Here is a 24,041-nt window from a genome sequence, read left to right as displayed (position 1 = left end):
CTGGACCCTTTTTTTGGAGATGCCAGGGATTGAACCTGGGACTTTCTGCTTCCCAAGCAGATGCTCTACCACTGAGCCACCGTCGCTCCCCATTGTTGTTATTCTTCTTCTTACATCTTGAAGAGTATTTCTTGCAAAATGGTTAGAGTCAAGTCCAGAAGCCGCTTAGAGACCAATAAGAGTTTCTGGGTATAAGCATTTCCTTCATAGAAAACGCATCCTGGAGCTGGAGCTTCTATTAACCATATTCTATTAATTATATTCTATTAACCAGAAAGATTCAACAGTATTGAAGTGACTTCTGGGAGATTGAAAGCAAGAAATCAAAAAGAGATGGAAACTGATAAGGGCAGCCATAAAGGTACTAGAAAATATCCTTAAGTGTAAGGAAATGATGCTTGAGACCAAGATTAAGATAATTCATATCATACCATTAGTAAGTATGGATGTGAAAGCTGGGCAACGAAGAAAGTCGAAGAAAACTGATTCATTTGAAATGTTGTGATGCTAGAGTAGAGTTTTAAGGATGCTATGGATGGCCCAAAAAGACATCTAGGTCAAAACAACCCTAAATTCATCCCAGAAGCTAGAATGGCTATATTGAGGCTATTGTAAGTCAATCACATAATGAAAAGACAAGTTCAGCTGGAAAAGACAATAATGCTAAAAAGGTTGGCAGTAGTAGGAGAAAAGGAAGACCCAACACGAAAGGGGATCATAGAAGCCATGGCCCTCCATTTGCAAGACCTGGGCAAGGCTGTTAACCATAAGATGTTTTGGATGTCTTTAATTCATAGAATCACTGTGCCTCCAAAAAGATATTATAGAATTGGAAAAGGTCAACTAAAATGATTAAGGGGATGGAATACCTTCCCTATTTATTTATTTTTATATATATATATATATATTGATTTATAAATAAATAAATAGGGAAGGTATTCCCTATGAGGAAAGGTTAAAGACATCGGAACTTTTTAGCTTGAAGAAATGATGATTGAGGGGTGACATGACAGAGATTTACAACATTATGCATGGGATAGAGAAAGCAGAGAAAGAAGTACTTTTCTCACAATACAAAGAACTCATGGGCACTCAAGGAAATTAATGAGCAATAGCTTTGAACAGGTAAATGGAAGTATTCCTTCTCCCAAACAGTAATTAACACGTGGAATTCATTGCTGTAGGAAGTGGTGACAGCTACAAGTACAGATAGCTTCGAGGTGATTGGTTAAACATATGGAGCAGAGGTATATCACTGGCTGTTAGCCACAGCATATAGGTGGAATATTATGTCTAAGGCAGTGATGCTCTGTATTCTTGGTACTTGTGGGGGGGGGGCGGGCAACAGTGGAATGGCTTCTGGCCCCACTGTTGAACCTCCTGATGGCACCTGGGTTTTGGGCACTGTGTGATAACAGAGTGTTGTACTGGATGGGCCATTGGTCTGATCCAGCAAGGCTTCTGTTATGTACTTATGAGTTATACTCAGAAAAGCAACACAATATGAAATGAAGCTGCCCTCACACTTTTATTCTCTCTGCAAACTGAAGTTGGGTATTGGTGTTGCAGTGATAAACACATTCCTAGATCCTACTACTTCATTCCACAAGCCTGGGAAGCTTCTTGAGTCTAAGCAGTCTTCCTGCTGCTAAAGTGACTTGTATTTTGGAGGAGGACACTGGCATTTGCCAATTGCTACCATACATTTTTTTATAGGAACCATTCACTGGATCTATGCTCAGGCCAAATCCAGACCCTTGATGGGTGTAGCCTGTCCCAGTTGGACTGTTTGCACAAGCTCTGTCATCTTTATCGAACGATGTAACATGCTTTATTTTTCTGTGCTTTACTTCACATGCTCTTCCAAGGTCAGAGCAACAAGATGATTACAGTGGATTTCATTGTAGAGGGAGGAAGTCCAGCATCTATAGCTGAACTAAACACCTTGGACCTTGAGGAACCTGCTGGAAACTCTGAACGGTATTCCGCATGGGCTGGAACAGTGCCCTCTTATCCAAGAATCATCAAGAAAAAAGTGAGATGATGTGTTATTTCTATGATTAAGCTGGCTTCGTTTGAACTGTAAAAAGGAGAAATTGGATGTTCTAAGGGAAAGTTGAAGAGCTTTTAAGTGTGCTTTGGGGTGGGGGAAAGGTGGGCTTATGTGCCTGCATGCTTCAGTTTGACATCTTGATGCTGTTACAGCCACTTTCTTTCACAGCCTTTACCACTTGGATCACATATGCTAAATAATGCAGTTTCAATCCACTTTCAATACACTTTCTAACTGGATTTTTCTGTGTGAACTGGCAAAATCTAGTTCAATGGTGCATTGAAAGTGGATTGAAACTGCATTATTTAGCATGTGTGATTGCAGCCTTAAGTGACTCCCTTGATTCAAAGGCTGATTGGGCTCCATTCCAAAGATTCATTTGGTTCTATTTCATTTTCTTTACTTTCCCCAGCAAGTTTAGCTAATGTTGGGATTCTCTAAAAATGCTGTTGATGTAGGGTTGCCAGGTGCCCACTTTTGGTAGATGGCTCCTGCTAGTTGGCCTGCCCATGGTCCCAAGACCTGCAGGAGAAAGGTCTGGGGATAAAAATGGTGTCTCACAAGTTGTGAGTCACATCAGGGTGAAGAACCAAGATGTGACATTAGTGTATCAGGGGATGTTCTGGCTGTCCCTAAAAATCCCCTGCTACTTATGGTTTTTTGCCTGGATGTGACATCATGCAACATGCAACATCATTTCCTCCCCCAGGCCACACCCTTAAAACTCCTACCTGTGCTGGCCACTGGCCTGGCATCTCAATATAGATGGTAAAGGTCTGGTTACTCTACAGAATATGAGAAACTCAGATCTAAGGCAGTACACGAGGAAATCTCAAGACTTAGGACTGCATTCCTCATTTCTAGATTCTGTTAAATTAAATCTTCACAAAATAACATTATAATTCGCTGTAGAGATTCCCCTCAGTCCATGGTTTCTAAATCCTGCCTTCCTTCCAATTTGAATTGGTGGCCCACATGGCTTTAAGTCCCACTGTGAGATAGTGGTTAGAATGTTGAGTTAGAAGCTAGGAGGCCCGGGTTCAAACTTCAAATCCCAACTCTGCCAAAGAAGCTTGCTGGGTGACCTTGAGCCAGTCATAGACTCGCAGGCTAACCTACTTCACAAGGACAAGGTTTGAGTCCAGTGCAGCTTTAAGACCACCAAAGTTTAATTCTGGGTATAAGTTTTCTTGTGTTGGTCTTAAAGGTGCCACTGGACTCAAACTTTGCTCTATTGCTTCAGAGCAACATGGCTACCCTCTAACAGAGTTAGAGAAGGAGAGAATGTTGTAAGCCACAGGGGAGAAAGGGGAGGTATAAATGAAGGAAATAAATAAAAGAATAAATAAAAGTAATGCTCTTTTATGCGGAATAGCTGTCTGTCCACACACCTCACACCAGCATTCTTCAGAAAATGGTTTTCGTTTAGCTAAAGCCAAACACCCCTTATACATCAGTCGAATGTACAGTCATAGTCACTATTTTCCAAACCAAATTTACTGTAATGTTTTTCAAACTGGGGTTTGGTACCAGGGGTTTGACATCAAGGGGATTTAAAAGGATTTAACTTTTCACCAGATTGTGCCTTAACCCATAAGCAGTTCTGAGCTTTTAAGGCTAACAAGTAGATAATGTTCCAGTCTGAAGTATTTATGCCGAATGTATTTATTACATACAGATCAAGCCATTGTATGAGTTGGTAAAGGAAGTCCCTTGTGCCTCAGTCAAAAGACACTTCCTGAAACAAGCCATTGAAGAATACATGTCTGAAAATGATCCCTGCAGATGCCGCCCATGTCAGAATGGTGGCCAGCCGGTCATTGTAGGAACTCAGTGCCTGTGTCTTTGCAAGCCAGATACTTTTGGAGTCGCTTGCGAACTGGGAACTCTTGTCCATGACCAGCCAGGTAAGACATGTCTCTTAAGGCTTTAAAAACAGACTGCTCAATGTGTTATTCTCGCACCCCAGCCTTGAACAGCTGCAAACATTTGTATGTTTTCACAAGACCCGGTTCCTTTTCCCACATATTGATACATTGAAGTCGTTGGAGTAAAGCAGTTTATGCACTAGTCACACAGAGCGGGAGAGAGAGAGAGAGGGACTGGTTACGCTTCAGATGCTGTTGACCAGGCTATGATACTCAGTTGTCTATCTGCTGGTCTTGGTTCAGTTCTTCCCACTCTCAGAGACAAAAATGGCTAAAGAATCTACATCCCGTGTTTGAGTCTAGTGACACCTTTAAGACCAGTTCTGTGCTTCAGACCAGCAAGGCTGCCCATCTGAATCTGTGTCCCATGTTGATAGCCCAGTTCTCTCATCTGCCTATGTGAGTTTTCCCCTGCACCTGCTTTGATGCAGTAATTCAGAGCAAGAGGTGTCAGTTTTCAAAGACTGTTAAATAAACACACTGCCAGACCTGCTGTAAGATGATTCCTGTCCTTCCTTGGCATCATGTAGGTGTCATTGATGGTGGCTGGAGCTGCTGGTCTTCTTGGAGCTCTTGTGCAGGAGGGAGGAAATTGAGAAGCAGAAGCTGTAACAATCCATATCCCAGTGGTGGTGGAAGGTCTTGCATTGGAGAAGCAACCGAAATCCGTCAGTGTGAGGATGAGAAGTTGCAGCATTTTCGGTAATACGTTGTGCCAAAAGAAAATATAGAATTACAGGGGAAGGGCTGTGGCTCAGTGGTAGAGCATCTGCTTGGCATTCTGAAGGTCACAGGTTCAATCCCTGGTATTTCCAATTCAAAGGACCATACAGCAGGTGATGTAAGGGATCTCTACTTGAGATCCCAGAGACCCACTGCCAGTCTGAGCAGATAATACCGACTTTGATGGACGTTTGGTATAAGGCAGTTTCGTATGTTAGGTCAATGTTACTAAATTGTAATCAAAACTTTTAACAAGGCTTTCCTTTGATATAACTTCAAAGACCAAAATGAACACTGAGCTAAATATTTGTTTGGAAATGTCTCAAGCAATTGGATTTTACTAACATTCTTCCCAGACCTGCATATTAATTTCATTTAATTAAAACTGAGACATTTTCACAATGCCGTGAATAAAAATATTGCAGCACAGGAAAACCCCTACAAATGTTTCAAACCACATTTTGGATCTACCTGGCTGAATACAGATGGCCTATTTGGGCCAACACAGGAACTCCTCACAGCCAGATTTTAATTGTGCATTCAAACACACACATCTGGGTGCTGCCTCACTTCCACCCTTATGTTGTCCTCTAGTGCCTCTCTGCTGCCTTAGAAAGCTTTTTTTAAAAAAGGTAAAGGTAGTCCCCTGTGCAAGCACCAGTCATTTCCAATTCTGGGGTGACGTCATATCATGACATTCTTACAGCAGACTTTTTTTACAGGGCGGTTTGCCATTGCCTTCCCCAGTCACCTACACTTCCCCCGCAGCAAGCTGGGTACTCATTTTACCAACCTTGGAAGGATGGAAGGCTGAGTCAACCTTGAGCCAGCTACCTGAACCCAGCTTCCACCGGGATAAAACTCACGTCTCTGAAGTGCTCTCCTGTCGCCTTTCCTGGCTGTCTAAATGGCCAGGGAGTACCAGGGAAGTGCCCCCCATGCACTTGAGTAGTCTGACCCCTCCTCCAAAGCACACACAGCCCGTCCCTCTTCCAGCAGTGTGGTGTGCGCTATCCGACTGCCCTGGGGCACCTTGAATTGTGCCAGCTTTGTTTCTGAGTCAGGAGCCTGCCACCCCAAGCTGCCCATCTGTACCCAGCCTCCCTCTCACACACCTTTTTTCTCTGCAATTTATATTGTAATGTTGGTTAACTTACAGTGTAACCTAAACAGAGTTGCACCCTTCTTAGTCACCTGAAGTCAATGGTACTAGAAGGGCGTAACTCTTGTAGGACTGCACTGATAAGGCACCCCTTGGTATAGAATATACGGTTCATTTGGATGAGTACGGCTGTTTGATTTTTGTTCTGTGCTGCCTTTATAAGGATTTTTATAAGGATAATAACAAGTATAATTATGGGCAATAATCGCACAGAAATGTTCACAAACTCTGATTCTGCTTCAGGTATTTTTCTATTTTTCCCCTCACTTCTCATTGAACGAATGAGAAGTGAGGGGGGAAATACCTGAAGCAGAATCATATCAATATACTGATGTGCTCGTAAACTATATAATGGCTGGCCTGTATTGATCATGTAACTGATACACTGTTTGTGGATCTCAGGTCATAAGACCCTACTTTCTGCCAGGGTGGGTTACAGTAAGTGATATGGCCCAGCCCTGCTTCCATCTCCTTATATGCAAAGTGTGATGGAGCACCCATAAAGGCATCAGATTCTTAATTTGGGTTTGGGTTTACAATATCTTGGCTCTGGAGCCCATCAGTACCAAGATTCATATCCTAAAATATGATAATGGCTGGTGTGATCCCAAATGTCTACATAGGGGGTCTTCTTCAAAGCTATCCTGAAGTCTCCAAAGCATTGCAAGATACTAAACATGAAGAGGGGAAGCTGGAAAACTCCAGGGCATGGATGAAAGTATTTGACCACACTGGAGAGGGCCTTTGATTTATGGCTAGAAAAGAATTTAGTATGCTCAGAGTATCTCTCTGTTTATTGTTCGATGAACTGCAGCAGGAATTACAGCTCTAAGATGGAGGAGGACGGTTTCCAAGTCAGGCAATACAGGACTTCTAGGCGCTGCATCTCATTTTAGAAACTTAGCACAGTACTTTGTTTCCTCCCCCCCCCCCCATTTAATTTTTATTGAATTTAGAACTCTAACAAATATAGGATATTTCAGTTCAAGTTTTAAAAAGTCTTCCATGAAAACGTTGTGATGCGATGTCACCCCAGGGTCGGAAATGACAGGTGCTTGCACAGGGGACTACCTTTAGCTTTTTATTATTATTACAAACAAACAGAGTGTGAGATAAACTTATGCTTCAATAAACCAGCATTCAAACGGAGTTTACAAAAGAAGTTGCACAATAATATATTGGTAACTTTAATATTTTACAATTTAAAAATTTAGATTTCCTAAATACATTTATGAAAACCAACTGTTTCCTTTTCCAAAAAAAAGTAATATATCAATAATACTTTATATCCCTGCTAAATCATTTGTTTTTTTCAGAGAGCCACTTAGATAATGGCAGAGGACTACAAGAGGCCATACCCCACTTCCTAAAATTGCTGCCACTGTAGATTCTGCTTATTCATTGCTTCTAGGGTTAGAAACTGAGGAAAAATTAGATTAGACTAGATTATACCATACATGGCATAGATCTGGCACAGGGGTTATCACTGCCCCCCCCCCTCCCAGGTGAAACTACATTGTCTGTATGGGTTCAGGCTTTTTGTTTCAAATTTTTCCCTCCACATTTACAAATAAACTTTGGCCTGGATCCCACCCAAACCCTCCACTGATGGAAGGATTTCTATCAGTGGAGCACTGGCCACTCAGCTTTCCCTCCTGTTCCAGCCCCAAATGTCCCTTACTTAGGGTTGCCAATCCCCAGGTGAGGGCAGGTGATCCCCCAGTTTGGTGGCCTTTCCCCCGCTTCAGGGTCATCAGAAAGCAGGAGGGGGAGGGAAATGTCTGCTGGGCACTCCATTATTCCCTACAGAGAACAATTTCCATTGGATGTAATGGAGAATTGATCCACGGGTATCTGGGGCTCTGGGGGGACCTGATTTTTGAGACAGAGGCATCAAATTTGCAGCATAGTTTCTGATGCCTCTCCTCAAAACACCCTCCAAGTTTCAGAAGGATTGGACCAGAGGGTGCAATTCTATGAGCCCCAAAGGAAGGTGCCCCTATCCTTCATTATTTCTAATGGAGAGAAGGTGTTTACAAGGTGTGCAGTCCCTTTAACTGTGATGGCCAGAACTCCCTTTGGAGTTCAGTCGTGCTTGTCACAACCTTGCTCCTGGCTCCACCCCCAAAGTCTCCTGTCTCCACCCCTAAAGTCCCCAGATATTTCTTGATTTGGACCTTGCAACCCTACCCTTACTCTTTGGAGTGTCAGAGGATCCCCTGGAACAGCATGGGAGAAGAGTCAAAGGTCTGCTGCAGAAGGGGGAAGTCAGCCAAAATGGCCCCTTTCCTCTCTGTAGAAAATTTATAATTTCTGAATTAGCTTCTCAAACTACTGCAAGGCTGGTTACAACATCTCTGGGCACAGAATGAGATTAAATCCACTTTCCCCAAAGCCCCTCCAACAACAGGCCTGGAAGGATTAGATTGAGCCACATTTATGAAGATATGTAGGTTTGGACCTAGTTATAAACCTGCTTTGGAGACTCCTGGGAGCTCCTTGTAAGAACATGGTTAAGTAAAATAAACATTGTTATAAAATTTTAAATTACTCCTAAAGCATCTGATAGAAATTTTATGACCTTGGGGAACAGACTTCCACGAGAAGAGGGCATTGTGGAATGAAGGGTGATAAATTTCTCTTGAATGCTGGAGGGGAAAAAATTAACCACAGTCTTTTAAAATGTGTTGCTGTATAGTTCAATAGAGCCCCACTGCTTTGATATGTCTGCATTTGGTACAAGATCCTGCCCACCACCTCCTCCCTTGGAAAATGGATATGTTCAGGTAGGTGGAGTGGAAAAGAATGCTCCCCTTAGTCTCTCCTATATGTATGACTTGGTTTACTCCATGAATACTAACAGTTTATTACTAGTATTTTACTTAGTAATGCAGTTTTGTATAACATTACCTTTGGCTTATCATGAAAGAAAGCCCATATTTTACTCTTCCTTGGCCGAGGTCAGACACACATAAACTGACGAGATGGGCATGGATGAAAGCCAGTTGCATGTCGGATTTTATGCGGTTGTCCAAACATCAGCATCTGGCAATGGTCATTGGCTCGTTCGTGTCCTGAACTGCCACGACTGAGACAAGGACTTTTTTGATAGTACATTAAATCCGGAATAAGAATGCTTCCAACGACTCCCACGCGTACTTTCTATGTTTGAACGCTCCATTGTAGCCGACTCGTCGCAAGCGCACATCTGCTTCCCTGCGAGAGCCCACTCCAAATGATATCATTGCGCCAGCAATTGTTGACTCAGCCTTCCGAAGTGGGTAAAATATGTACCCAGCTTGCTGGGGGGGAAAGTGTAATGACCGGGGAAGGCAATGGCAAACCACCCCGTAAAAGGCCTGCTATGAAAACTTTGTGAAAGCAGCATCATGCCAGAGTCGAAAACGACTGGTGCTTGCACAGGGGACCTTTCCTAAATGGGGGGGGGGGGAGGCAGATCGCCCACCTTTGCTGTCTCCCTGCCAGGCAGGGAGATGGCAAAGGCAGTTCCCGGGCTTTCCACCCCTCCTTTAAACACCCAGGTGGGGTGTTCAAATGTGAGGAAAAGTCTCAGCCACCTTTGCCTTCTCCCCACCAAGCGGAGAGACGGCAAAGAGAGTTCCCGTGGTCCCTCCCATTTAAACACCCTGGTGGGGGTGTTCATTTTTTGTGACAGTCTATGTTGTTTGATGCCCATTCCAGCCTGTTCCAGCCCATTCCGGCTTTTACCCTGTCCCATTTAAATGGGGGGGGGGAGATGACCCACCTTTGCCGTCTTCCCGCCAGGCGGAGAGACAGCAAAGAGAACTCCTGGGCTTCTCCTCCCTGGCCGGGTGTTTAAATTGGGGGGGGGGGGGTGTCAGATCGCCCACCTTTTCTGGCACCTTTTTTTAAAAAACAAAACAAAAACCCAAGCACAATATCCCATGGTACTGCGCTTACGCGAGTGCGGAATGCCATCTCAAAAAATGAGGTCCGGTTGAGACCTCTGATCAACCAACAACGGGACCAACGCTGCTTAGAACCTAAGGATGGAGGGATGTCTGATCAGGAAATTCGTTGTAAACAAGCTGCGGGGTATAATAGCGACGGGTTAGGGATGGATTTAATGGTGAGTGTGACCGCAGCCCTTGTGGTTCAAATTGTACCTGGTGTTCTCCCCTTCTCTTTTAAAAATACAAACCCAAGACCACTAATAAAAATGGTCACCAAATCAAAAAATCATGTTTTTTTTTTTTTAAAAGCTGGATTTTATATAACATGTAAACATAATGCAAGATCTTTACCCAGGAAATCAAGATCCTTGTGTCAATAACATACCCTTGCAAACTAAAGAAAGAAGTAAGTTTGCTTTGTAACTCCAGTGAAAAGACATTGGGATAGTATGCATGGGTATTTATCCTTTGGTGGGGGAGGTCTTTTCTATTCATTGATTCCCAAGTTTCTTTTCTTTTTTTTAAAGGATGCAGATTCATCTTATCCTGCAGGTAAAAGCATCATCTACAGGTGCAATAATGGATATGCTCTTGTAGGAAATTCTGTTGCTACCTGTGGTAAAGACTTCAAATGGATCACTGGACAAATGAACTGCCAGAGTAAGTTTTCCATAGAACTGGCTGCTGAGTGCAACCCACCATTTATCAGGAGAAGAAGTGCCTGTTGTCATTTCTGTCTGCCATGCATTTATGTTATTTACTTCCATTTATACTCTGCCTTTCTACCGGGTGGGGATGGAATGCAACTTTATAGCATTCTCCTGTCCACCATCTTATCCTCAAAACAACCCTAGGAGGTTGGTTAAGCTTAGGAGTATATGAATGACATCAAGGATATGTATGATTGGCAAAAAGAATGTATGACTGGCACTAAGACTGTATGATTGTCATCATGCATCAGGCTACTATGACATAGTGGGGATTTGTATCTATGTCTCCCAGATGCTAGTCCAACTCTGACCACTACAGCACACTGGTTCTCAGTTGTTAAAGGTCCAGGAGCCTTTGTGTAACAAAAAGACAGAAACAATGGATGGTTGTTATGGAAAGCGGTGTGATTTTACCATCTCAGCTCTCAAGGGCTACTGATACCATTTACTCTAGTCATAGTTAGGATGATTTATCCATAGCCTTTGGTAGGTGAGGGACAAACCCAGCCCTTGATACATAAAAATTTAAGCCATCCAGAAGGTAGTGAAAAATAACGACTTTAATAATAGAAAATTTGCTTCTTTTTTTGCTTGCTTCTCTTTTTTATATTTTAGAAACCGCTTGTTTATTACCTGCATTGAAAGAAGGAATGAGAATATATCCAGAGAAAGGTGTGTATGAAATGGGAGAGAAAGTGAGACTGTCGTGCCCAGATGATATGCAGCTGGAGGGGCATAGTCTTCTCTTGTGCCAGCCTAACTTGAAGTGGTCTCCTGACATTGACAACATCCAGTGCAGAAGAGGTAGGTTCTGTTATGATTCTTTGATGTGAATAAAAATTCTTTGATCTTCTTGCAGGTACTAGCCATTCATTTAATATGCTTTTACTTAGCTGTTCCTTTGATAAGTTCACAGCCTATTCTGTTGGGTTCCAGAACTAGGGATGGGCATGGACTGGCTCACAAACCTTTGTTTGTGATGAATTTTGACCGGTTTGTGAACTGTAGCCCAGCTGCAAGCCTCCACAAACTTTTAAGGCAGTTTGTGGGCAGCAAGAATCCCTCCTCCCTGCAAAAGCTGCCAAAGCAGCTGAGCAATAATAAACATACAACCTCACCTTGAAATGTGCTGCATCCAGCTATATGTACTAATACTGCTTACAAAGAAAACATCAGTACTACAATATCGTTGCATGAACATTCAATATATTTGTATGTGTTTTAATATATTTTATCAAAAATCCATCATATATTTGACACTGACACATAAGCAATATTTCAGACAACATATATACAGATTGGAAGCTGTACAATGACCCAAATATCTATATTTCAATAATTGACGCTATGCTATGGATAGTCGACAATTACTCAGTCCATTTCAGAAACCATTGTCCCTTTTCAAGGGCATGTATATATACATTCTTCAATCTAATGGCAGACCATAAGAAAATGGGAAGCCTTACTTAAGTTGCATGACCAGAAGAGTTGAATACATTTGGTCCCTTCCAACTCTATGATTCTAAGTACTGCCGGTTGTTGAATTCAGCTGAAGGTCCCAGACATTGATCATTATGCTCTATGTGAGGGTCATCAAGGCACCTGACTAAGAACATAAGAAGAGTCCTTCTAGATCAGAACAGTGGTCCATCTAGTCCAGCATCCTGTCTCACGTGATGGCCAACTAGTTCCTCTGGAGGGCCAAAATGGGGCATAGACACTGAAGCTTTCACAGATGTCCCCTATTGCTATTCAGAGGTTTACTGCCTTTGAACATGAGAGTTTCCTTTGTCACCACAGCTAGTAGCTGCTGATAGACCTATCCTCCATGAATCTGTCTAATCTTCCTTTTAAAGCTGTCTGTGCCTGTGGTCTAATATTGTGGGAAAGTGGATACAAAAGTGAGATGCACAGAAAAGCTGCATGTCTTAAAAACATAAATTTAAAACGAATGTGCTGGATTTAACTGTTTTTGTGAGAGGTTCTAAACTGAGTGTAAACATAATTGGCCTCTCTCAAGCAGGATGTAGCAAAAGGAATCAATAGATTCTGTGGTGCCTCGTCGTAAACTAGAAGGAAGACAGCCCTCCTTTTCCAGGGGAGTATAAAGAAACAGACAGAAAATTAATTTTGGGCAAGAATAAAATCCCTCCCATGTTTCAGGGGGGACTATTCAGGCCCAGGAGTTGATTTAAAGGCAATAAAGATGTCAGGCATCAAAGTTTGATGAGGCTGTCAAGTGTCAGGAGAGCTATGCTGTACATTTGTCTCTCATTTTTGTTTAATCTTCCATATTTTGGGTTTTTTTCCTTCCCCCAAAGTGTACAAGGGATGTTCTGGGGGAAAGGCAACTTTCAAACCATTCCAAGACACAAATCCAGTTAACGAGGATGATTTAAGGGCTGTCAGGCACACTGATTCACTACATCCAATGCCTCCCCCAACATAAGAATGCAAGGAAAGTTCTGCCGCATGAGACTAAAGGTCTATCCAGGCCAGCAGTCTGTTTCTCCCAGTTGCCAACCGATGCCTCTGGGAGAATCATAAGCACAGAAGAAAGACAGCAGCCTCCTTCACTGCTATTTTCAGAGGTTCAATGGCTTGGAACCTCAAAGTTTCCTTTTTGCCATCACTGTTAAAAGTCTACTGATAGACCTACAGCATGGTCTTAAGCAGAGTTGCTCACATCCAAGCCCCGTTGACTTCAGTGGATTTTGAAGGCTGTACATCTGTTTCACCCTCACCTGGATGGCCCAGGCTAACCTGCTGTCATCAGATCTTAGAAACTATGCAGGGTCTGCTCTGGTCACTGTTTGGATAGGAGCCCACCAAGGAAGTCCAGGGTTGCTATGCAGAGGCAGGCAATGGCAGACCACCTCTGTCCATCTCTTGTCTTGAAAACCCTACGAGGTCTCCATAAATCAGTTGTGACTTAATGGCATTTTCCACCACCAAATCTGTTTAGGATTGCACAGCTGTTCTCCGTGAATTTATCTTAAAAAGGTAAAGGTAGTCCCCTGTGCAAGCACCAGTCATTTCCGACTCTGGAATGACGCCGCATCATGACATTTTCACAGCAGACTTTTTACAGGGCGGTTTGTCGTTGCCTTCCCCAGTCATCTACACTTCCGCCTCAGCAAGCTGGGTACTCATTTTACCGACCTCGGAGGGATGGAAGACTGAGTCAACCCTGAGCTGGCTACCTGAACCCAGCTTCTGCCGGGATCGAACTCAGGTCGCTAGCAGAGAGCTTGGACTGCAGTACTGCAGCTTTACTACTCTGTGCCATGGGGCTGCTAAGAATTTATCTAGTCTCCTCTTAAATGCTGTTTAAACAAATATTTCCATCCAGACACTAACCAGACCACGACCTGTTTTGTTTCAGCAAAGTTTATTTATTTATTTATTTGATTTATATCCCACCCTCTCCCGAGACAGGCTCAGGGAGGCTCACAAAGCTGCTGCATCATGTGCCTTCAGATTATGGCCTGCGAACTGTTGTGCAAAATACCCTTTCGAAAGATCCCTTTTGAGCTGGGATCTCCCATATCCAGCATTCTAACTAATGCACCACATTGGGTGTTGTTAAGTCTTCAGACTTTCTGGTATTGCTACTTTTTAAAAAAAGAGCCAGGGAATGAGCAGTCTAAAAACGTAGGAGGACTACTTTGCAGACTATACGTTTCTGAAGAATTGTGGGTAGTGCAGCTTGTCATTTTTATGCCAAGGTTTATCAGTTTTGTGTTGCTTTCTGCGTCACCCCCTGAATAGCAATAAAAGACTCTTCAGAAATTTCAGCAGCAGGTTTCCATGTTACTTCCTGGACTAGTTTCGTATCCAGACCCAGTTTAATTTCTGTGACTCAGAAATCAAATACTGCTCTGGTTCTTGACAAACACTGGCCAAAAGTGATGTGAATAACAGCTGCCACAAGACAATTCTGGCGAAATGGCAGGCAGGACGCTGCCTTTGCATTGCCACCCCTTTCTAGATTTTTGTGTTCCTTCTTTTGCTCCAGTACCCCGTGGAGACCAGCCGAGCCTGAGTATCAGAGACCCAACACAGCCTGAATGCCAGCCGTGGGAGAAGGTTCAGCAGACGCACTGCGTGTGCAGGTCACCAAAAGAATGTGGGTGAGTTGTCTCTTCAGTCCACAATAACTCACTCATCTTTACCCAAGACAAAATTAAATTTCCAAGGACATGAGCCTAGGACAGATTAAATGCTTTGGAGGAATCTTTGGGTTTTGTTTACATTATGGCTCACTCAGTCCCCCTGTGTTGGGTTCATCATTCTACTTGGCTCGGAAGAGCTGTCATTAAGTCTTAGTAGAGATGGAAGGTGAAAGGAGAGCTTCAGCTTTGCTTGATCTGTGAAATGTGGAGAGAGAAAAAATGTTTTCTGGAGATTTAGGAGCCTGGCGACAACTTCCCCACAGCATCTTAAGGCATCATACACAAAGGCAATTGTGAAATAAAAGTGGAGGGCTTCTCAGAATCAATCATTTGTGCGACAGAATGGGCCTTCTCAAGCCTACAGAGTCTGTTCCACTGTGCCCTCCAAAGTTTTCCCGACACCTGGAGAGGCTTTTATTTTTCTCTCAGTTAACCACTGCCACCACCTGACCTTTGTAAGGAGTTGCCCACTGTCAGGACTCCCAGCTTCCCATCCAGGTTCTCTGGCCTTGCCTCTGTGTGCCACTGCCCAGTGCCTGGTTATCACGGGGACCTTTTAATGCTTTGTGCACCCCTGGAAGAATAGCCACTTGCCAACTGCCTGCCTCCCCCACCTCCGGCACTCCTTTTACAATAGCGTGTCCAAGATGGTAGAGAACCATGTGGTACAGAGTACCAGTACCAGCATCAAAAATTATTAAGTATCTATTAAAGAGAAAGCATTCACAAGCATACTGTAGCACAGCACCAGACTGAGCAAGGGATCCAAAAGAAATGGGTAAAATGCCCTATCAGATGTTAAAATATAGGACAGGCTCCTTCACTTAGAATATTATAGATCTCTACAGAGTTTCTGTTACCTTGTAGCTTCCTCCGGCTGTCCAGGCTAGCAATGGCCACCTCCTCCAGACCTCAGTTGAGAGTTCTGTCTACTCTAATGGACTCAGCACAAAAGAGCCCTTCTTCCTTGCACCTCTGAGTTCTATCACTTCTCTTTTCCCCACCCACTGACCAGTTCAGACTGGGTCAGAAGAGCTTTTCCTGAAGATTCTTTCTGGAGGCTTTCTAGTCTAAAGTCCTCCAAATCTTTGTTCACCGCCTGGAGAAGGGGGAAGGGAATTGTCCCATTCAACTCTGTCTAGCTAGACCTATTAGCATTTGCATGAAGTTGGGCTGAGGTAAGTCTGGAAAGCAGTTGAACTGACTTTACCCTCTTCCTGCCTGTTCTCTGCCCAGAAAGGGGAGAAAACCCTTTTTAAATGAAAGTTTTGCTCATTTCAAACCTTCAAAGGGGGGGATGCATTTCTTCACAGTTTGGTACCTTGTTTGTACAGCCTAAAATGGCCAGCTTAGCCTGAGCTCCTCAGAGCTTGGAAACGAAACGTGTCTGGCCATTGTTAGTTTTTGGATGGGGGATAACAAGGAAGGCTGAGGCTGCTGCACAGAGGAAGACTGTGGCAAACCACATCTGCTCACCTCTTGTGTGGGATGTCCCATAAATGGGGTCAGCATGAGTCAACTGCTGTTCTTCTTGCATGGCACTTTGGAGAATCTGCCTGGCGGCAACAACAAGCTGCTCATGAGCAAGATTTGCCTGCCTTTCCTTTGTACTTCCAAGCTGATCCCCAACGGAATACTTAGCAGTACCTTTCTGAGCCCAGTGAGCTTAGAAGGGTATCACTTTCTCAGGATGGCATCGCAGTGTCTTAAGAATCCACCACAGGCTGGAACAGAGTGAGTGAATGAATGACACAGAAAAGGTTGGGTGCGATGTTCTTGATCGTTGGGACCGTGTTGCTTGATGGCCCTTGCAGAAGCAAACAGAGAAGCTGCCCAATACCTGACTGTCCAGAGACATGGGGCTGCAGTTGACTGAGAGCCAAACTAGACATTATGGTGGCCAGGGATTCAAACGGTGAGCAACTGCCAATTACAGAAGAATAAGACCATTTCAGAGGATGCTTCAAGGGAACCAGGTGATTTTGTTCCTCCCCACACCTTTTCAAGTTTTGACTCTTTTGGTACTTGAAAAGGTGTGTGTGGGGGGGAGGAGAAACAAAGTTGCCTAGTCCCCTTGCTCTGTGTAGCATTTTTTTTAATGGTCGAATTCTTCTGTAAAATGGAGTTAGTTGCCACAGGTTCTACCAATGACTACCGTAACTTGTAGTTAGGCCTTAGAGGATGACCGGTTGTGCCAGTTTATCTTATAGATAGAGAGTGGAGTTCCAGGGCAGCTGTTGAGAGCACAATGCCTTGCTTCTCTTTTCAGGCCTTCCCTGGAAATCTGTGCAATAAATGCCAGAACTGAGAAAGCTACTTGGGTATCCGTTTGTCAGCTGCGCACTCTGGAGTGCATGGGCACACCGTTTACTTTGGTCAGCGAGGAAAGCTGCAGAACACCTGATCCAACCGAGATATCTTGTGGCTCATGCCACGTATGGGAGACATGTGATGGTAAGTCCCCAACTCTTTCTGCCCACCCCCCACCCCACCATGTACAGGACTCATTCAGAGAGCTCTAAGTGTAGATACTTCAGTCTGCACCAGTACCCATATGATGACATGTTTGAAGAACCAGTAAGCACAAAGGGACCTGGTGCGCTTATTCTTTGCTTGTAATGCTCTGTGGCTCTTGACTGGGTAGGCTGGTTGTCCTGCCTCTTGTCAGGGGCTTGGGCTGATACTTGGTTTGGCCCAAGCATAGTCGATGAGGAACTTTGCATCAATGTATGACAGACCTTGGTGAAGGGCTTTTTTTGTAGCAGGAACTCCTTTGCATATTAGGCCACACACCCCTGATGTAGTCAATCCTCCAAGAGCTTACAGTAGGACCTGTAAGAAGAGCCCTGTAAGGTCTTGGAGGGTTGACTACATCAGGGGTGTGTGGCCTAATATGCAAAGGAGTTCCTGCTACAAAAAAGGCCCCGTGCATGCATGGATTGGGGCAGGGTTCCCCAACCGGGTGCCAGAGGGTGGCACTGATACCTTTCCTGGTGCCCTCCAAGTGTTTTTAGAAAGTGGGTGGAGCTGGGGCTCTTGCCCAGCAGGGGTTCTTATTGGCCACACAGATTTTAAAAACTATAGTTTGGCAGCGGTTGCCACCACAACACAAGAATCATAATTGGATGACTGAAGAAAAGCTTTGGCAGGTCTCACTCCTGCAGCAGCTATTTTGTGTCAGTGTTAGAATCCTGAAGGTGCCCACGGAGCTAAAAAATGCTGAGAACTTTTAGGTTAGGAAATCAACTCTTCTTTTCCCTTTCTGTGTAATGTTTCTTTGGGTGCTTTCTAAAGAAGCGCTTCTTAAGTAATACACAGACACACTTCCATTTGAGAGCCAGTTTGGTGTAGCACTTAAAAGTGGCGGATTCTAATCTGGAGAACTGGGTTTGATTTAGGGTTGCCAAGTCCAAGTCAAGAAATATCTGGGGACTTTGGGGGTGGAGCCAGGAGACTTTGGGGGTGAAGCCAGGATACATTGGGGGCGGAGCCAGGAACAAGGGTATGACAAGCATAATTGAACTCCAAGAGAATTCTGGCCATCACATTTAAAGGGACAGCACATCTTTTTAAATTTTGGAAGCCGCCCTGAGCCACTTGTGGGAAGGGCGGGATATAAATCTCGAATAAATAAATAAATAAATAATGTCTTCCTTCCATAGGAAATAATGAAAGATGGGGCACCTTCTCTTGGGGCTTATAGAATTGAACCCCCTGGTCCAACCATTTTGAAACTTGGGGGGTACTTTGGGGAAAGGCACTAGATACTATACTGAAAATTTGGTGCCTCTACCTCAAAAAACAGCTCCCCCAGAATCCCCGAAACCTCCAGATCAATTCCCCATTATACCCAATGAGAATCGATCTCCACATAGCGAATAATGAAGTGCTCAGTAGACGTTTCCCCCTCCTTCCCCCGCCCCCCGTTTCTGGCGAATCTGATGCAGGGGATTGGCCTCTCTACTCACAAGTTGCTGCCATCTTCTTCACAGCAACACAGACACACCATCCCAAGAGGAAGCCTTTCAATCGGAGACTGAAGCCTCCGGAGGTGCAAAGGCACATGGTCCTCTGGGAGCGGGGCTTCCCCCCGCCGGCCAGCTGACTGGGGGCGGGAAGCAGCCTGGGAAAGCGGAAGAACCCCTGCTGGGACCTGGGGATTGGCAAGCCTAGTTTGATTCCCCTCTCCTCCACATAAAGCCAGCTGGGTGACCTTGGGTCAGTCATGGTTCTCTCAGACCCACCTCCCTCATAAGGCACCTATTGTGGGGAAAGGCAGGGAAGGGGATTGTGAGCCCCTCTGGGACTTCAAGTGAAGGGCAAGGTATAAATACAACTCTTTTTTTCCCTCCCCTACCATGCTTGCCATTTGCCTTGTGACATGCCATAAATTCTCCAATGGGTCAAAGCCAGTTGAGTCCCAATGCTTCCTCTATGCTGTGAAGTCTTGTGAGCAAAAATTCTACTTTATGAGCTACTGGCATTGAAGTTGTGAGCTACTGCATCAATTAGTTTGCTTGTGGCTATTTTTCCTCAGCTAAGACAAAAATGTGTGAGCTGGAGGCTAAAACACTGTGAACTAGTTCACACCAGCTCAGCTTAGAGGGAATACCCTTCTAAGTTTGTGATCTTACAGCTGGATGAAAAACCCCAAGGAACAAGACTTCATACTCTCCCAACGTAGCTTGTTGCACTGGCAAATTGCCCTTATGGTTAGGAGCTTCTTGCTCCACTGTTTAGTTCAGTGCAGGGTTTCCCAAACTTTTCTTTCCTGTGGCCAGGTTATTTTTACACTTCTCCTTCGTGGCCCACTAAAATTCGGGGATGGAGCCAGGAGACTTTGGGGGTGGAGCCAGGAGACAGGAATTATGACATTTCCTGTGGTGTCACTTCCAGGTCAAGGGCCAAGTGATATCACTTCCAGGGCACACTGAATCAAAACTCCACCAAAACCAAAACTCCACCTTTTCCTGTGATGTCACTTCCAGGCACTCCCCCAAACCCTTCTTCTGAAGTAACTTCATTTTCAGAAAAACCTCTCTGAAATTCATGCTGAGCCAAAATGTGGGTGGAAAGTGGGTGGTCTGCAACTTTTTCATGCATTCCCAGGGTCTTCTCTTTCCACCCTCACACCTGCATGCAACTATCTGTTTGTGTGTTCTTCTCCAGCTTGCAAGCACTCCTAATGCCCATGCTCAATTGCCTGCACCACCTACACACCCCTTCCTCAACAGCACTGGCCAGTGTACGCAGTTGGAAGTGCTGTTGCCATTGCCATCAGGAATGCCAGTGCTGTGTACCACCCACACTGGGCCCTGGCAGCTGCTGTACTTCAAAATATGCTGACACATTTAGTAGGCCCTTCCTTCAGCTGCTACTACTGGAACCCTTCCTCAAGCTACAACCAAGCTTGCTTGGTTTCAAGAAAATCTTTTGACAGCTATTTTTCATAGTTTTCCTTGACTGAAACACTGGGAAATTGCTGTTAAAGGTAGCAGATAATTGTACTGCAATTAATGAATTAATTTCAAGTTATATAAAGTTCATACAAGCTTTTCTGCAGTTATCCCAAAAAGGATATTTATGAGGGGCTTGCAGCTTTTTACTGGCTGTGTTTCCCATGCCATTAAAAGCAACCTGTTGTGCAAATATTTAGCCAGTGAACTTCTTTCATCCTTTTTAATATCTACAGGAGGAGTTTAATTTTGGTGTCAGACAGTTGTTAAGAGCAGGACCAGTAAAATGGTGCCAAGTTCATAGTACCATCACTTCCAGTGCTGTTGAGATATACAGCAATAATCTCCAATAATCTCTTTCTGCCCCACACCTCTAACTCTCAGTCACTCACACAGAAATCTCATAGAAGGCCAGCTGGCTACAACTGGAGGTGCCAATTTTTCATTGACAGAGCTCCTATGTCTGCAACAACAGTATGATGAACAGAAAAGTTTCATCCAGTAAAAATGGAAGGAAAGAAAGAAAGGGAAAGAATGAAATGGTAGGAAAGGAAAAGAAAGACATGGAAAGAAAGAACATAAGAATATAAGAGAAGCCATGTTGGATCAGACCAGTGGACCATCCAGTCCAAAATTCTCTCATACAATGCCTAAAAAGCACCAGAATGTCCACCAGTGGGGCCAGGGCACTAGAAGCCCTCCCACTGTTGCTTCCCCCCACCCCCAGCACCAAGAATACAGGCAGAGCAGCCCTTGGAGATGGAAAAAGAAAGAAGGGGGGACAAAAGAGGAAAAAGCCTTACTCACCATCTGATTACCCCAGCCAGCAACAATTCTACCCAGGGGTCATTTGATAAAAAAAAAAAATAGCTACTGGAATGCCCACTCCCTGCCCCTCCCTGCTGAAAAAAAACACACCCAGGCCTCCTGGGAAATCTCCCCAAAAGAACATACTGCAAGGCACATGAAAGCTCATACCTTGAAGAACACTTCACGGATCTAAAGTGCCAGTGGATGCCAGCTTTTCTCTCAAAAACTGGGAGAGGGGGAGAAGGAAGGAGAGGCAGCTCAGCTCCTCTCTGCACAACACAGAGATGGGGGAAGGAAGGAAGCCAAACAGAGCTCAGGCTTTGCAGCCTGTGTCAGTCTACAAGGCTAGCTTTTCTCTGCACAATAGAGAGATGGTGGAAGGAAGGAAGCAGAGCAGAGGTAATGCTTTGCTGGGGGTGGGGCTAACTTTGGCTTTTCTTGTGACCCAGTAGTGAGGCTTCCGTGGCCCGGAACCGGGTCCTGACCCTGCAAATGGGAAACAGTGGTTTAGGGTAAACCAGTTGCCTCTGGTCTTATAATGAATTAATCAAGTAAGGTATTGTTCACATATTCAAAAACTCACCTCACCTGCCCTTCTCTGCCTTCTCAATGTTTCTGTCTACATCTTTCAGGCTTTCCCCTTTCATTTGTTGAGCCCCTACTGTTCAGCCAATTGCTTGTCTGATTGTCCTCTCCATGGGTTAACTTGCCAATTTCTGACTGTTGTTTAGTTTCCACCAACACATGCATGTGCAGTCAAGATGGGAGCTGCAGCAGCAACGGAATGAGCATTTGTGTGCAACTGGACGGCAGTGTTGCCCAGCAGACAATGACCGAATGCCAGGCCGGCCTCCTCAAGTGCCAGGGAAGACATTTCACCATTGTCAGCATCAGACCCTGTGCTGTACAGAGTTCCAAACGCTTTATTTTTGGATGGTCCTGAGATAAACCAGCTGCATCAGTTGTGGGCAAGACTCATGGCCTGCTGTGCAGTGAAAAGGGCCGGTGGGGGGGGGGGGGTAGGTGGTGGGAATTATTATGAAACTGAACAAAATGCAAACTATGTGAGGAGGGAAAGTCAGGCCCCTGGAAGTTCAAATGGAGCCCCTCACCCTCCGAATGCTGTCAGAGAGAGCCAGGCCACCCAGTATCTCGGGTGCAAGGGAGGTTTTACCCATATCATCTGAGTGCAGTGCTCTTATTTCACCATAGGAACCAATAGCCACTATTCACTTGGGTGGGGAAGCATCAAATAATGTGATTGGCAACAGCAAGAAGATTAGTATTAAATAATCTTTCTGATCTCTGAGGACAAAGCCTGCTGTTAACTGCAGAGTCTTATACTTAATTCTGTTTCTTACTGCAGAATCCTAAGCAGAGTTAGCCTTTTCTAAGTCCTCTGAAGTCAACAGATTGAGAAGGACATAACTCTCCTTAAGATTACAATGCTGGTTGGTTGTACTTGAGTATGACAGGCTGGGCTGTTTTGTATCAGGAGCTTACAGTAAGCCCTGTAATAAGATCCCTGTAACTCTTGGAGGATTGGCTACATCAGGGATGTGTGGCCTAATATGCTAAGGAGCCCCTGCTACAAAATGAGCCCTGGTGACAGGATGTTGGGAACTGGCCTGGAGACCTACAAGGCAAAGGAGATCTGGATTGTTCTTCCTTGAATGGTTGTGCCATCATTTCAGCTGGTGCAGCGTTCCTCATAACAAGTCATTCCAGATGGAAGACCATCCTCGGGACAACTACAGGAGTCCTGGCTTCCTTTGCCTTTGATCACTTTAATGGGCACAGGTCCAGCAACAACCACTCTGTGCTTCCCCAAGTAACCAACCCATCTGTGGAGTGGTGGGATCTCTGCAGGCCTGCCACTCAAGTGATTTCAGATCCCTTCCAACTGAAGATTGCTGCCCAAGCAATCTGCAGTGTTTTGGGACTGAGCGAATGCTGCTATACATTTAAGTATGCATTACTGTGTGCTTTAGCCCCCGCTGTTGCTGCTCACATGGACCACAACATCTGTATGAGGTCTGCCAGTTGTGGCTTAGAAGGCAAAGTCTTGTGAGACTCAAAAGCATGGGAAAGGAGTGTACCGTCAGCCTTCTTCTTCAATTTGAGGTAGAAGGCTGACGGTACATAAATAGGGATGTTTTGGTTCCAGACACACAAATTAGTCCTTTCAGGAAATCTGCTTGCCACCGTTTTGCTAGTCTCCAGGCCAGCATTTATATCTTAAAAGCTGTTGACCGCATTTTGTATTCCCAGCTCCCTGCACAATCATGGGTAGGTTTTTTTTAGCCATATGGCTATTTCCAACCTTTTTGTCTCTTAGGATATGATCTTATCAAAGTGAAGCACTTTCAAGTCACATCGTTTTTAGTGAGAGAGCTAAAAATGTACTTAAATGCCTCCCATTGAAATGTAATGGGGCTTTACTTTGGCTGATGGGTACTACTATTCATTAATTGCCTACACAGTGGGAGTAACAGCTGCTAGAAGCATGCAAATGATGGGCAATATGGTGCCCATGTAGGTCTGTAATGGGAAACTAGAGAAACGGGACCACAAGTCACTCAGCTCTGCAATTACCTGCAACATAAGCAGTTGGAATGTATTTGTGCTAACTGCCTTTCAGTTCTGAACTACTTATAGACCAAAGCAATATGTACCATGCATCAATAAAGAACTTTTTAAAAATTCCAGTGTAACTCCTGTGCATAAACCTGCTTAGGTGAATGTTCTCATATATTTCACAATCATTGTTTGCATTTAAAACACAGAATTCAACATAAATAATATCATGTTGGTTAGCATGTAGAGTGGGGCACATCAGACAAGATTGTTTCAGGATATAAAAAAGCTGTATTAGCATTCTGAGAAAACAGTTGCCTTTTTTAAAAAAAGACTTAATTTGGGAGATTCCTTAAGGAAAGTTCAGTATGACCCATGCTCCAGTACCAAACACTAATACAAATCCCACTGGAATTCACTTTTATATAAGTTTGCCATATTTTAAAATGCAAAAAGGACATATTTCCTGAATGACTACTTCAAACAAGTGATAATTATGTCAAATTTTAAAT

At 44.3% G+C, this 24,041-nt stretch overlaps 1 protein-coding gene across 1 annotated transcript in view; it reads left to right on the top strand.

Annotated features, from left to right (window-relative positions):
* Positions 1 to 21,895, top strand: part of C7 (complement C7) — a 43,272-nt gene extending 21,377 nt beyond the window's left edge. Inside the window, exons 10-18 of the mRNA XM_060236590.1 lie at positions 1,869 to 2,035; positions 3,732 to 3,960; positions 4,512 to 4,683; positions 8,565 to 8,652; positions 10,329 to 10,461; positions 11,127 to 11,315; positions 14,542 to 14,644; positions 16,956 to 17,140; positions 21,684 to 21,895. Coding sequence (XP_060092573.1) covers positions 1,869 to 2,035; positions 3,732 to 3,960; positions 4,512 to 4,683; positions 8,565 to 8,652; positions 10,329 to 10,461; positions 11,127 to 11,315; positions 14,542 to 14,644; positions 16,956 to 17,140; positions 21,684 to 21,895 — 1,478 coding nt within the window. The remainder of the gene's footprint in view (positions 1 to 1,868; positions 2,036 to 3,731; positions 3,961 to 4,511; positions 4,684 to 8,564; positions 8,653 to 10,328; positions 10,462 to 11,126; positions 11,316 to 14,541; positions 14,645 to 16,955; positions 17,141 to 21,683) is intronic.
* Positions 21,896 to 24,041: the final 2,146 nt, after the last annotated feature.

This window comes from Heteronotia binoei, chromosome 4 (assembly GCF_032191835.1).
Source record: "Heteronotia binoei isolate CCM8104 ecotype False Entrance Well chromosome 4, APGP_CSIRO_Hbin_v1, whole genome shotgun sequence".
Taxonomy (NCBI): domain Eukaryota; kingdom Metazoa; phylum Chordata; class Lepidosauria; order Squamata; family Gekkonidae; genus Heteronotia; species Heteronotia binoei.
The sequence above is the reverse complement of the archived record's forward strand: the minus strand, read 5'-3'. Positions and strand labels throughout refer to the sequence as shown.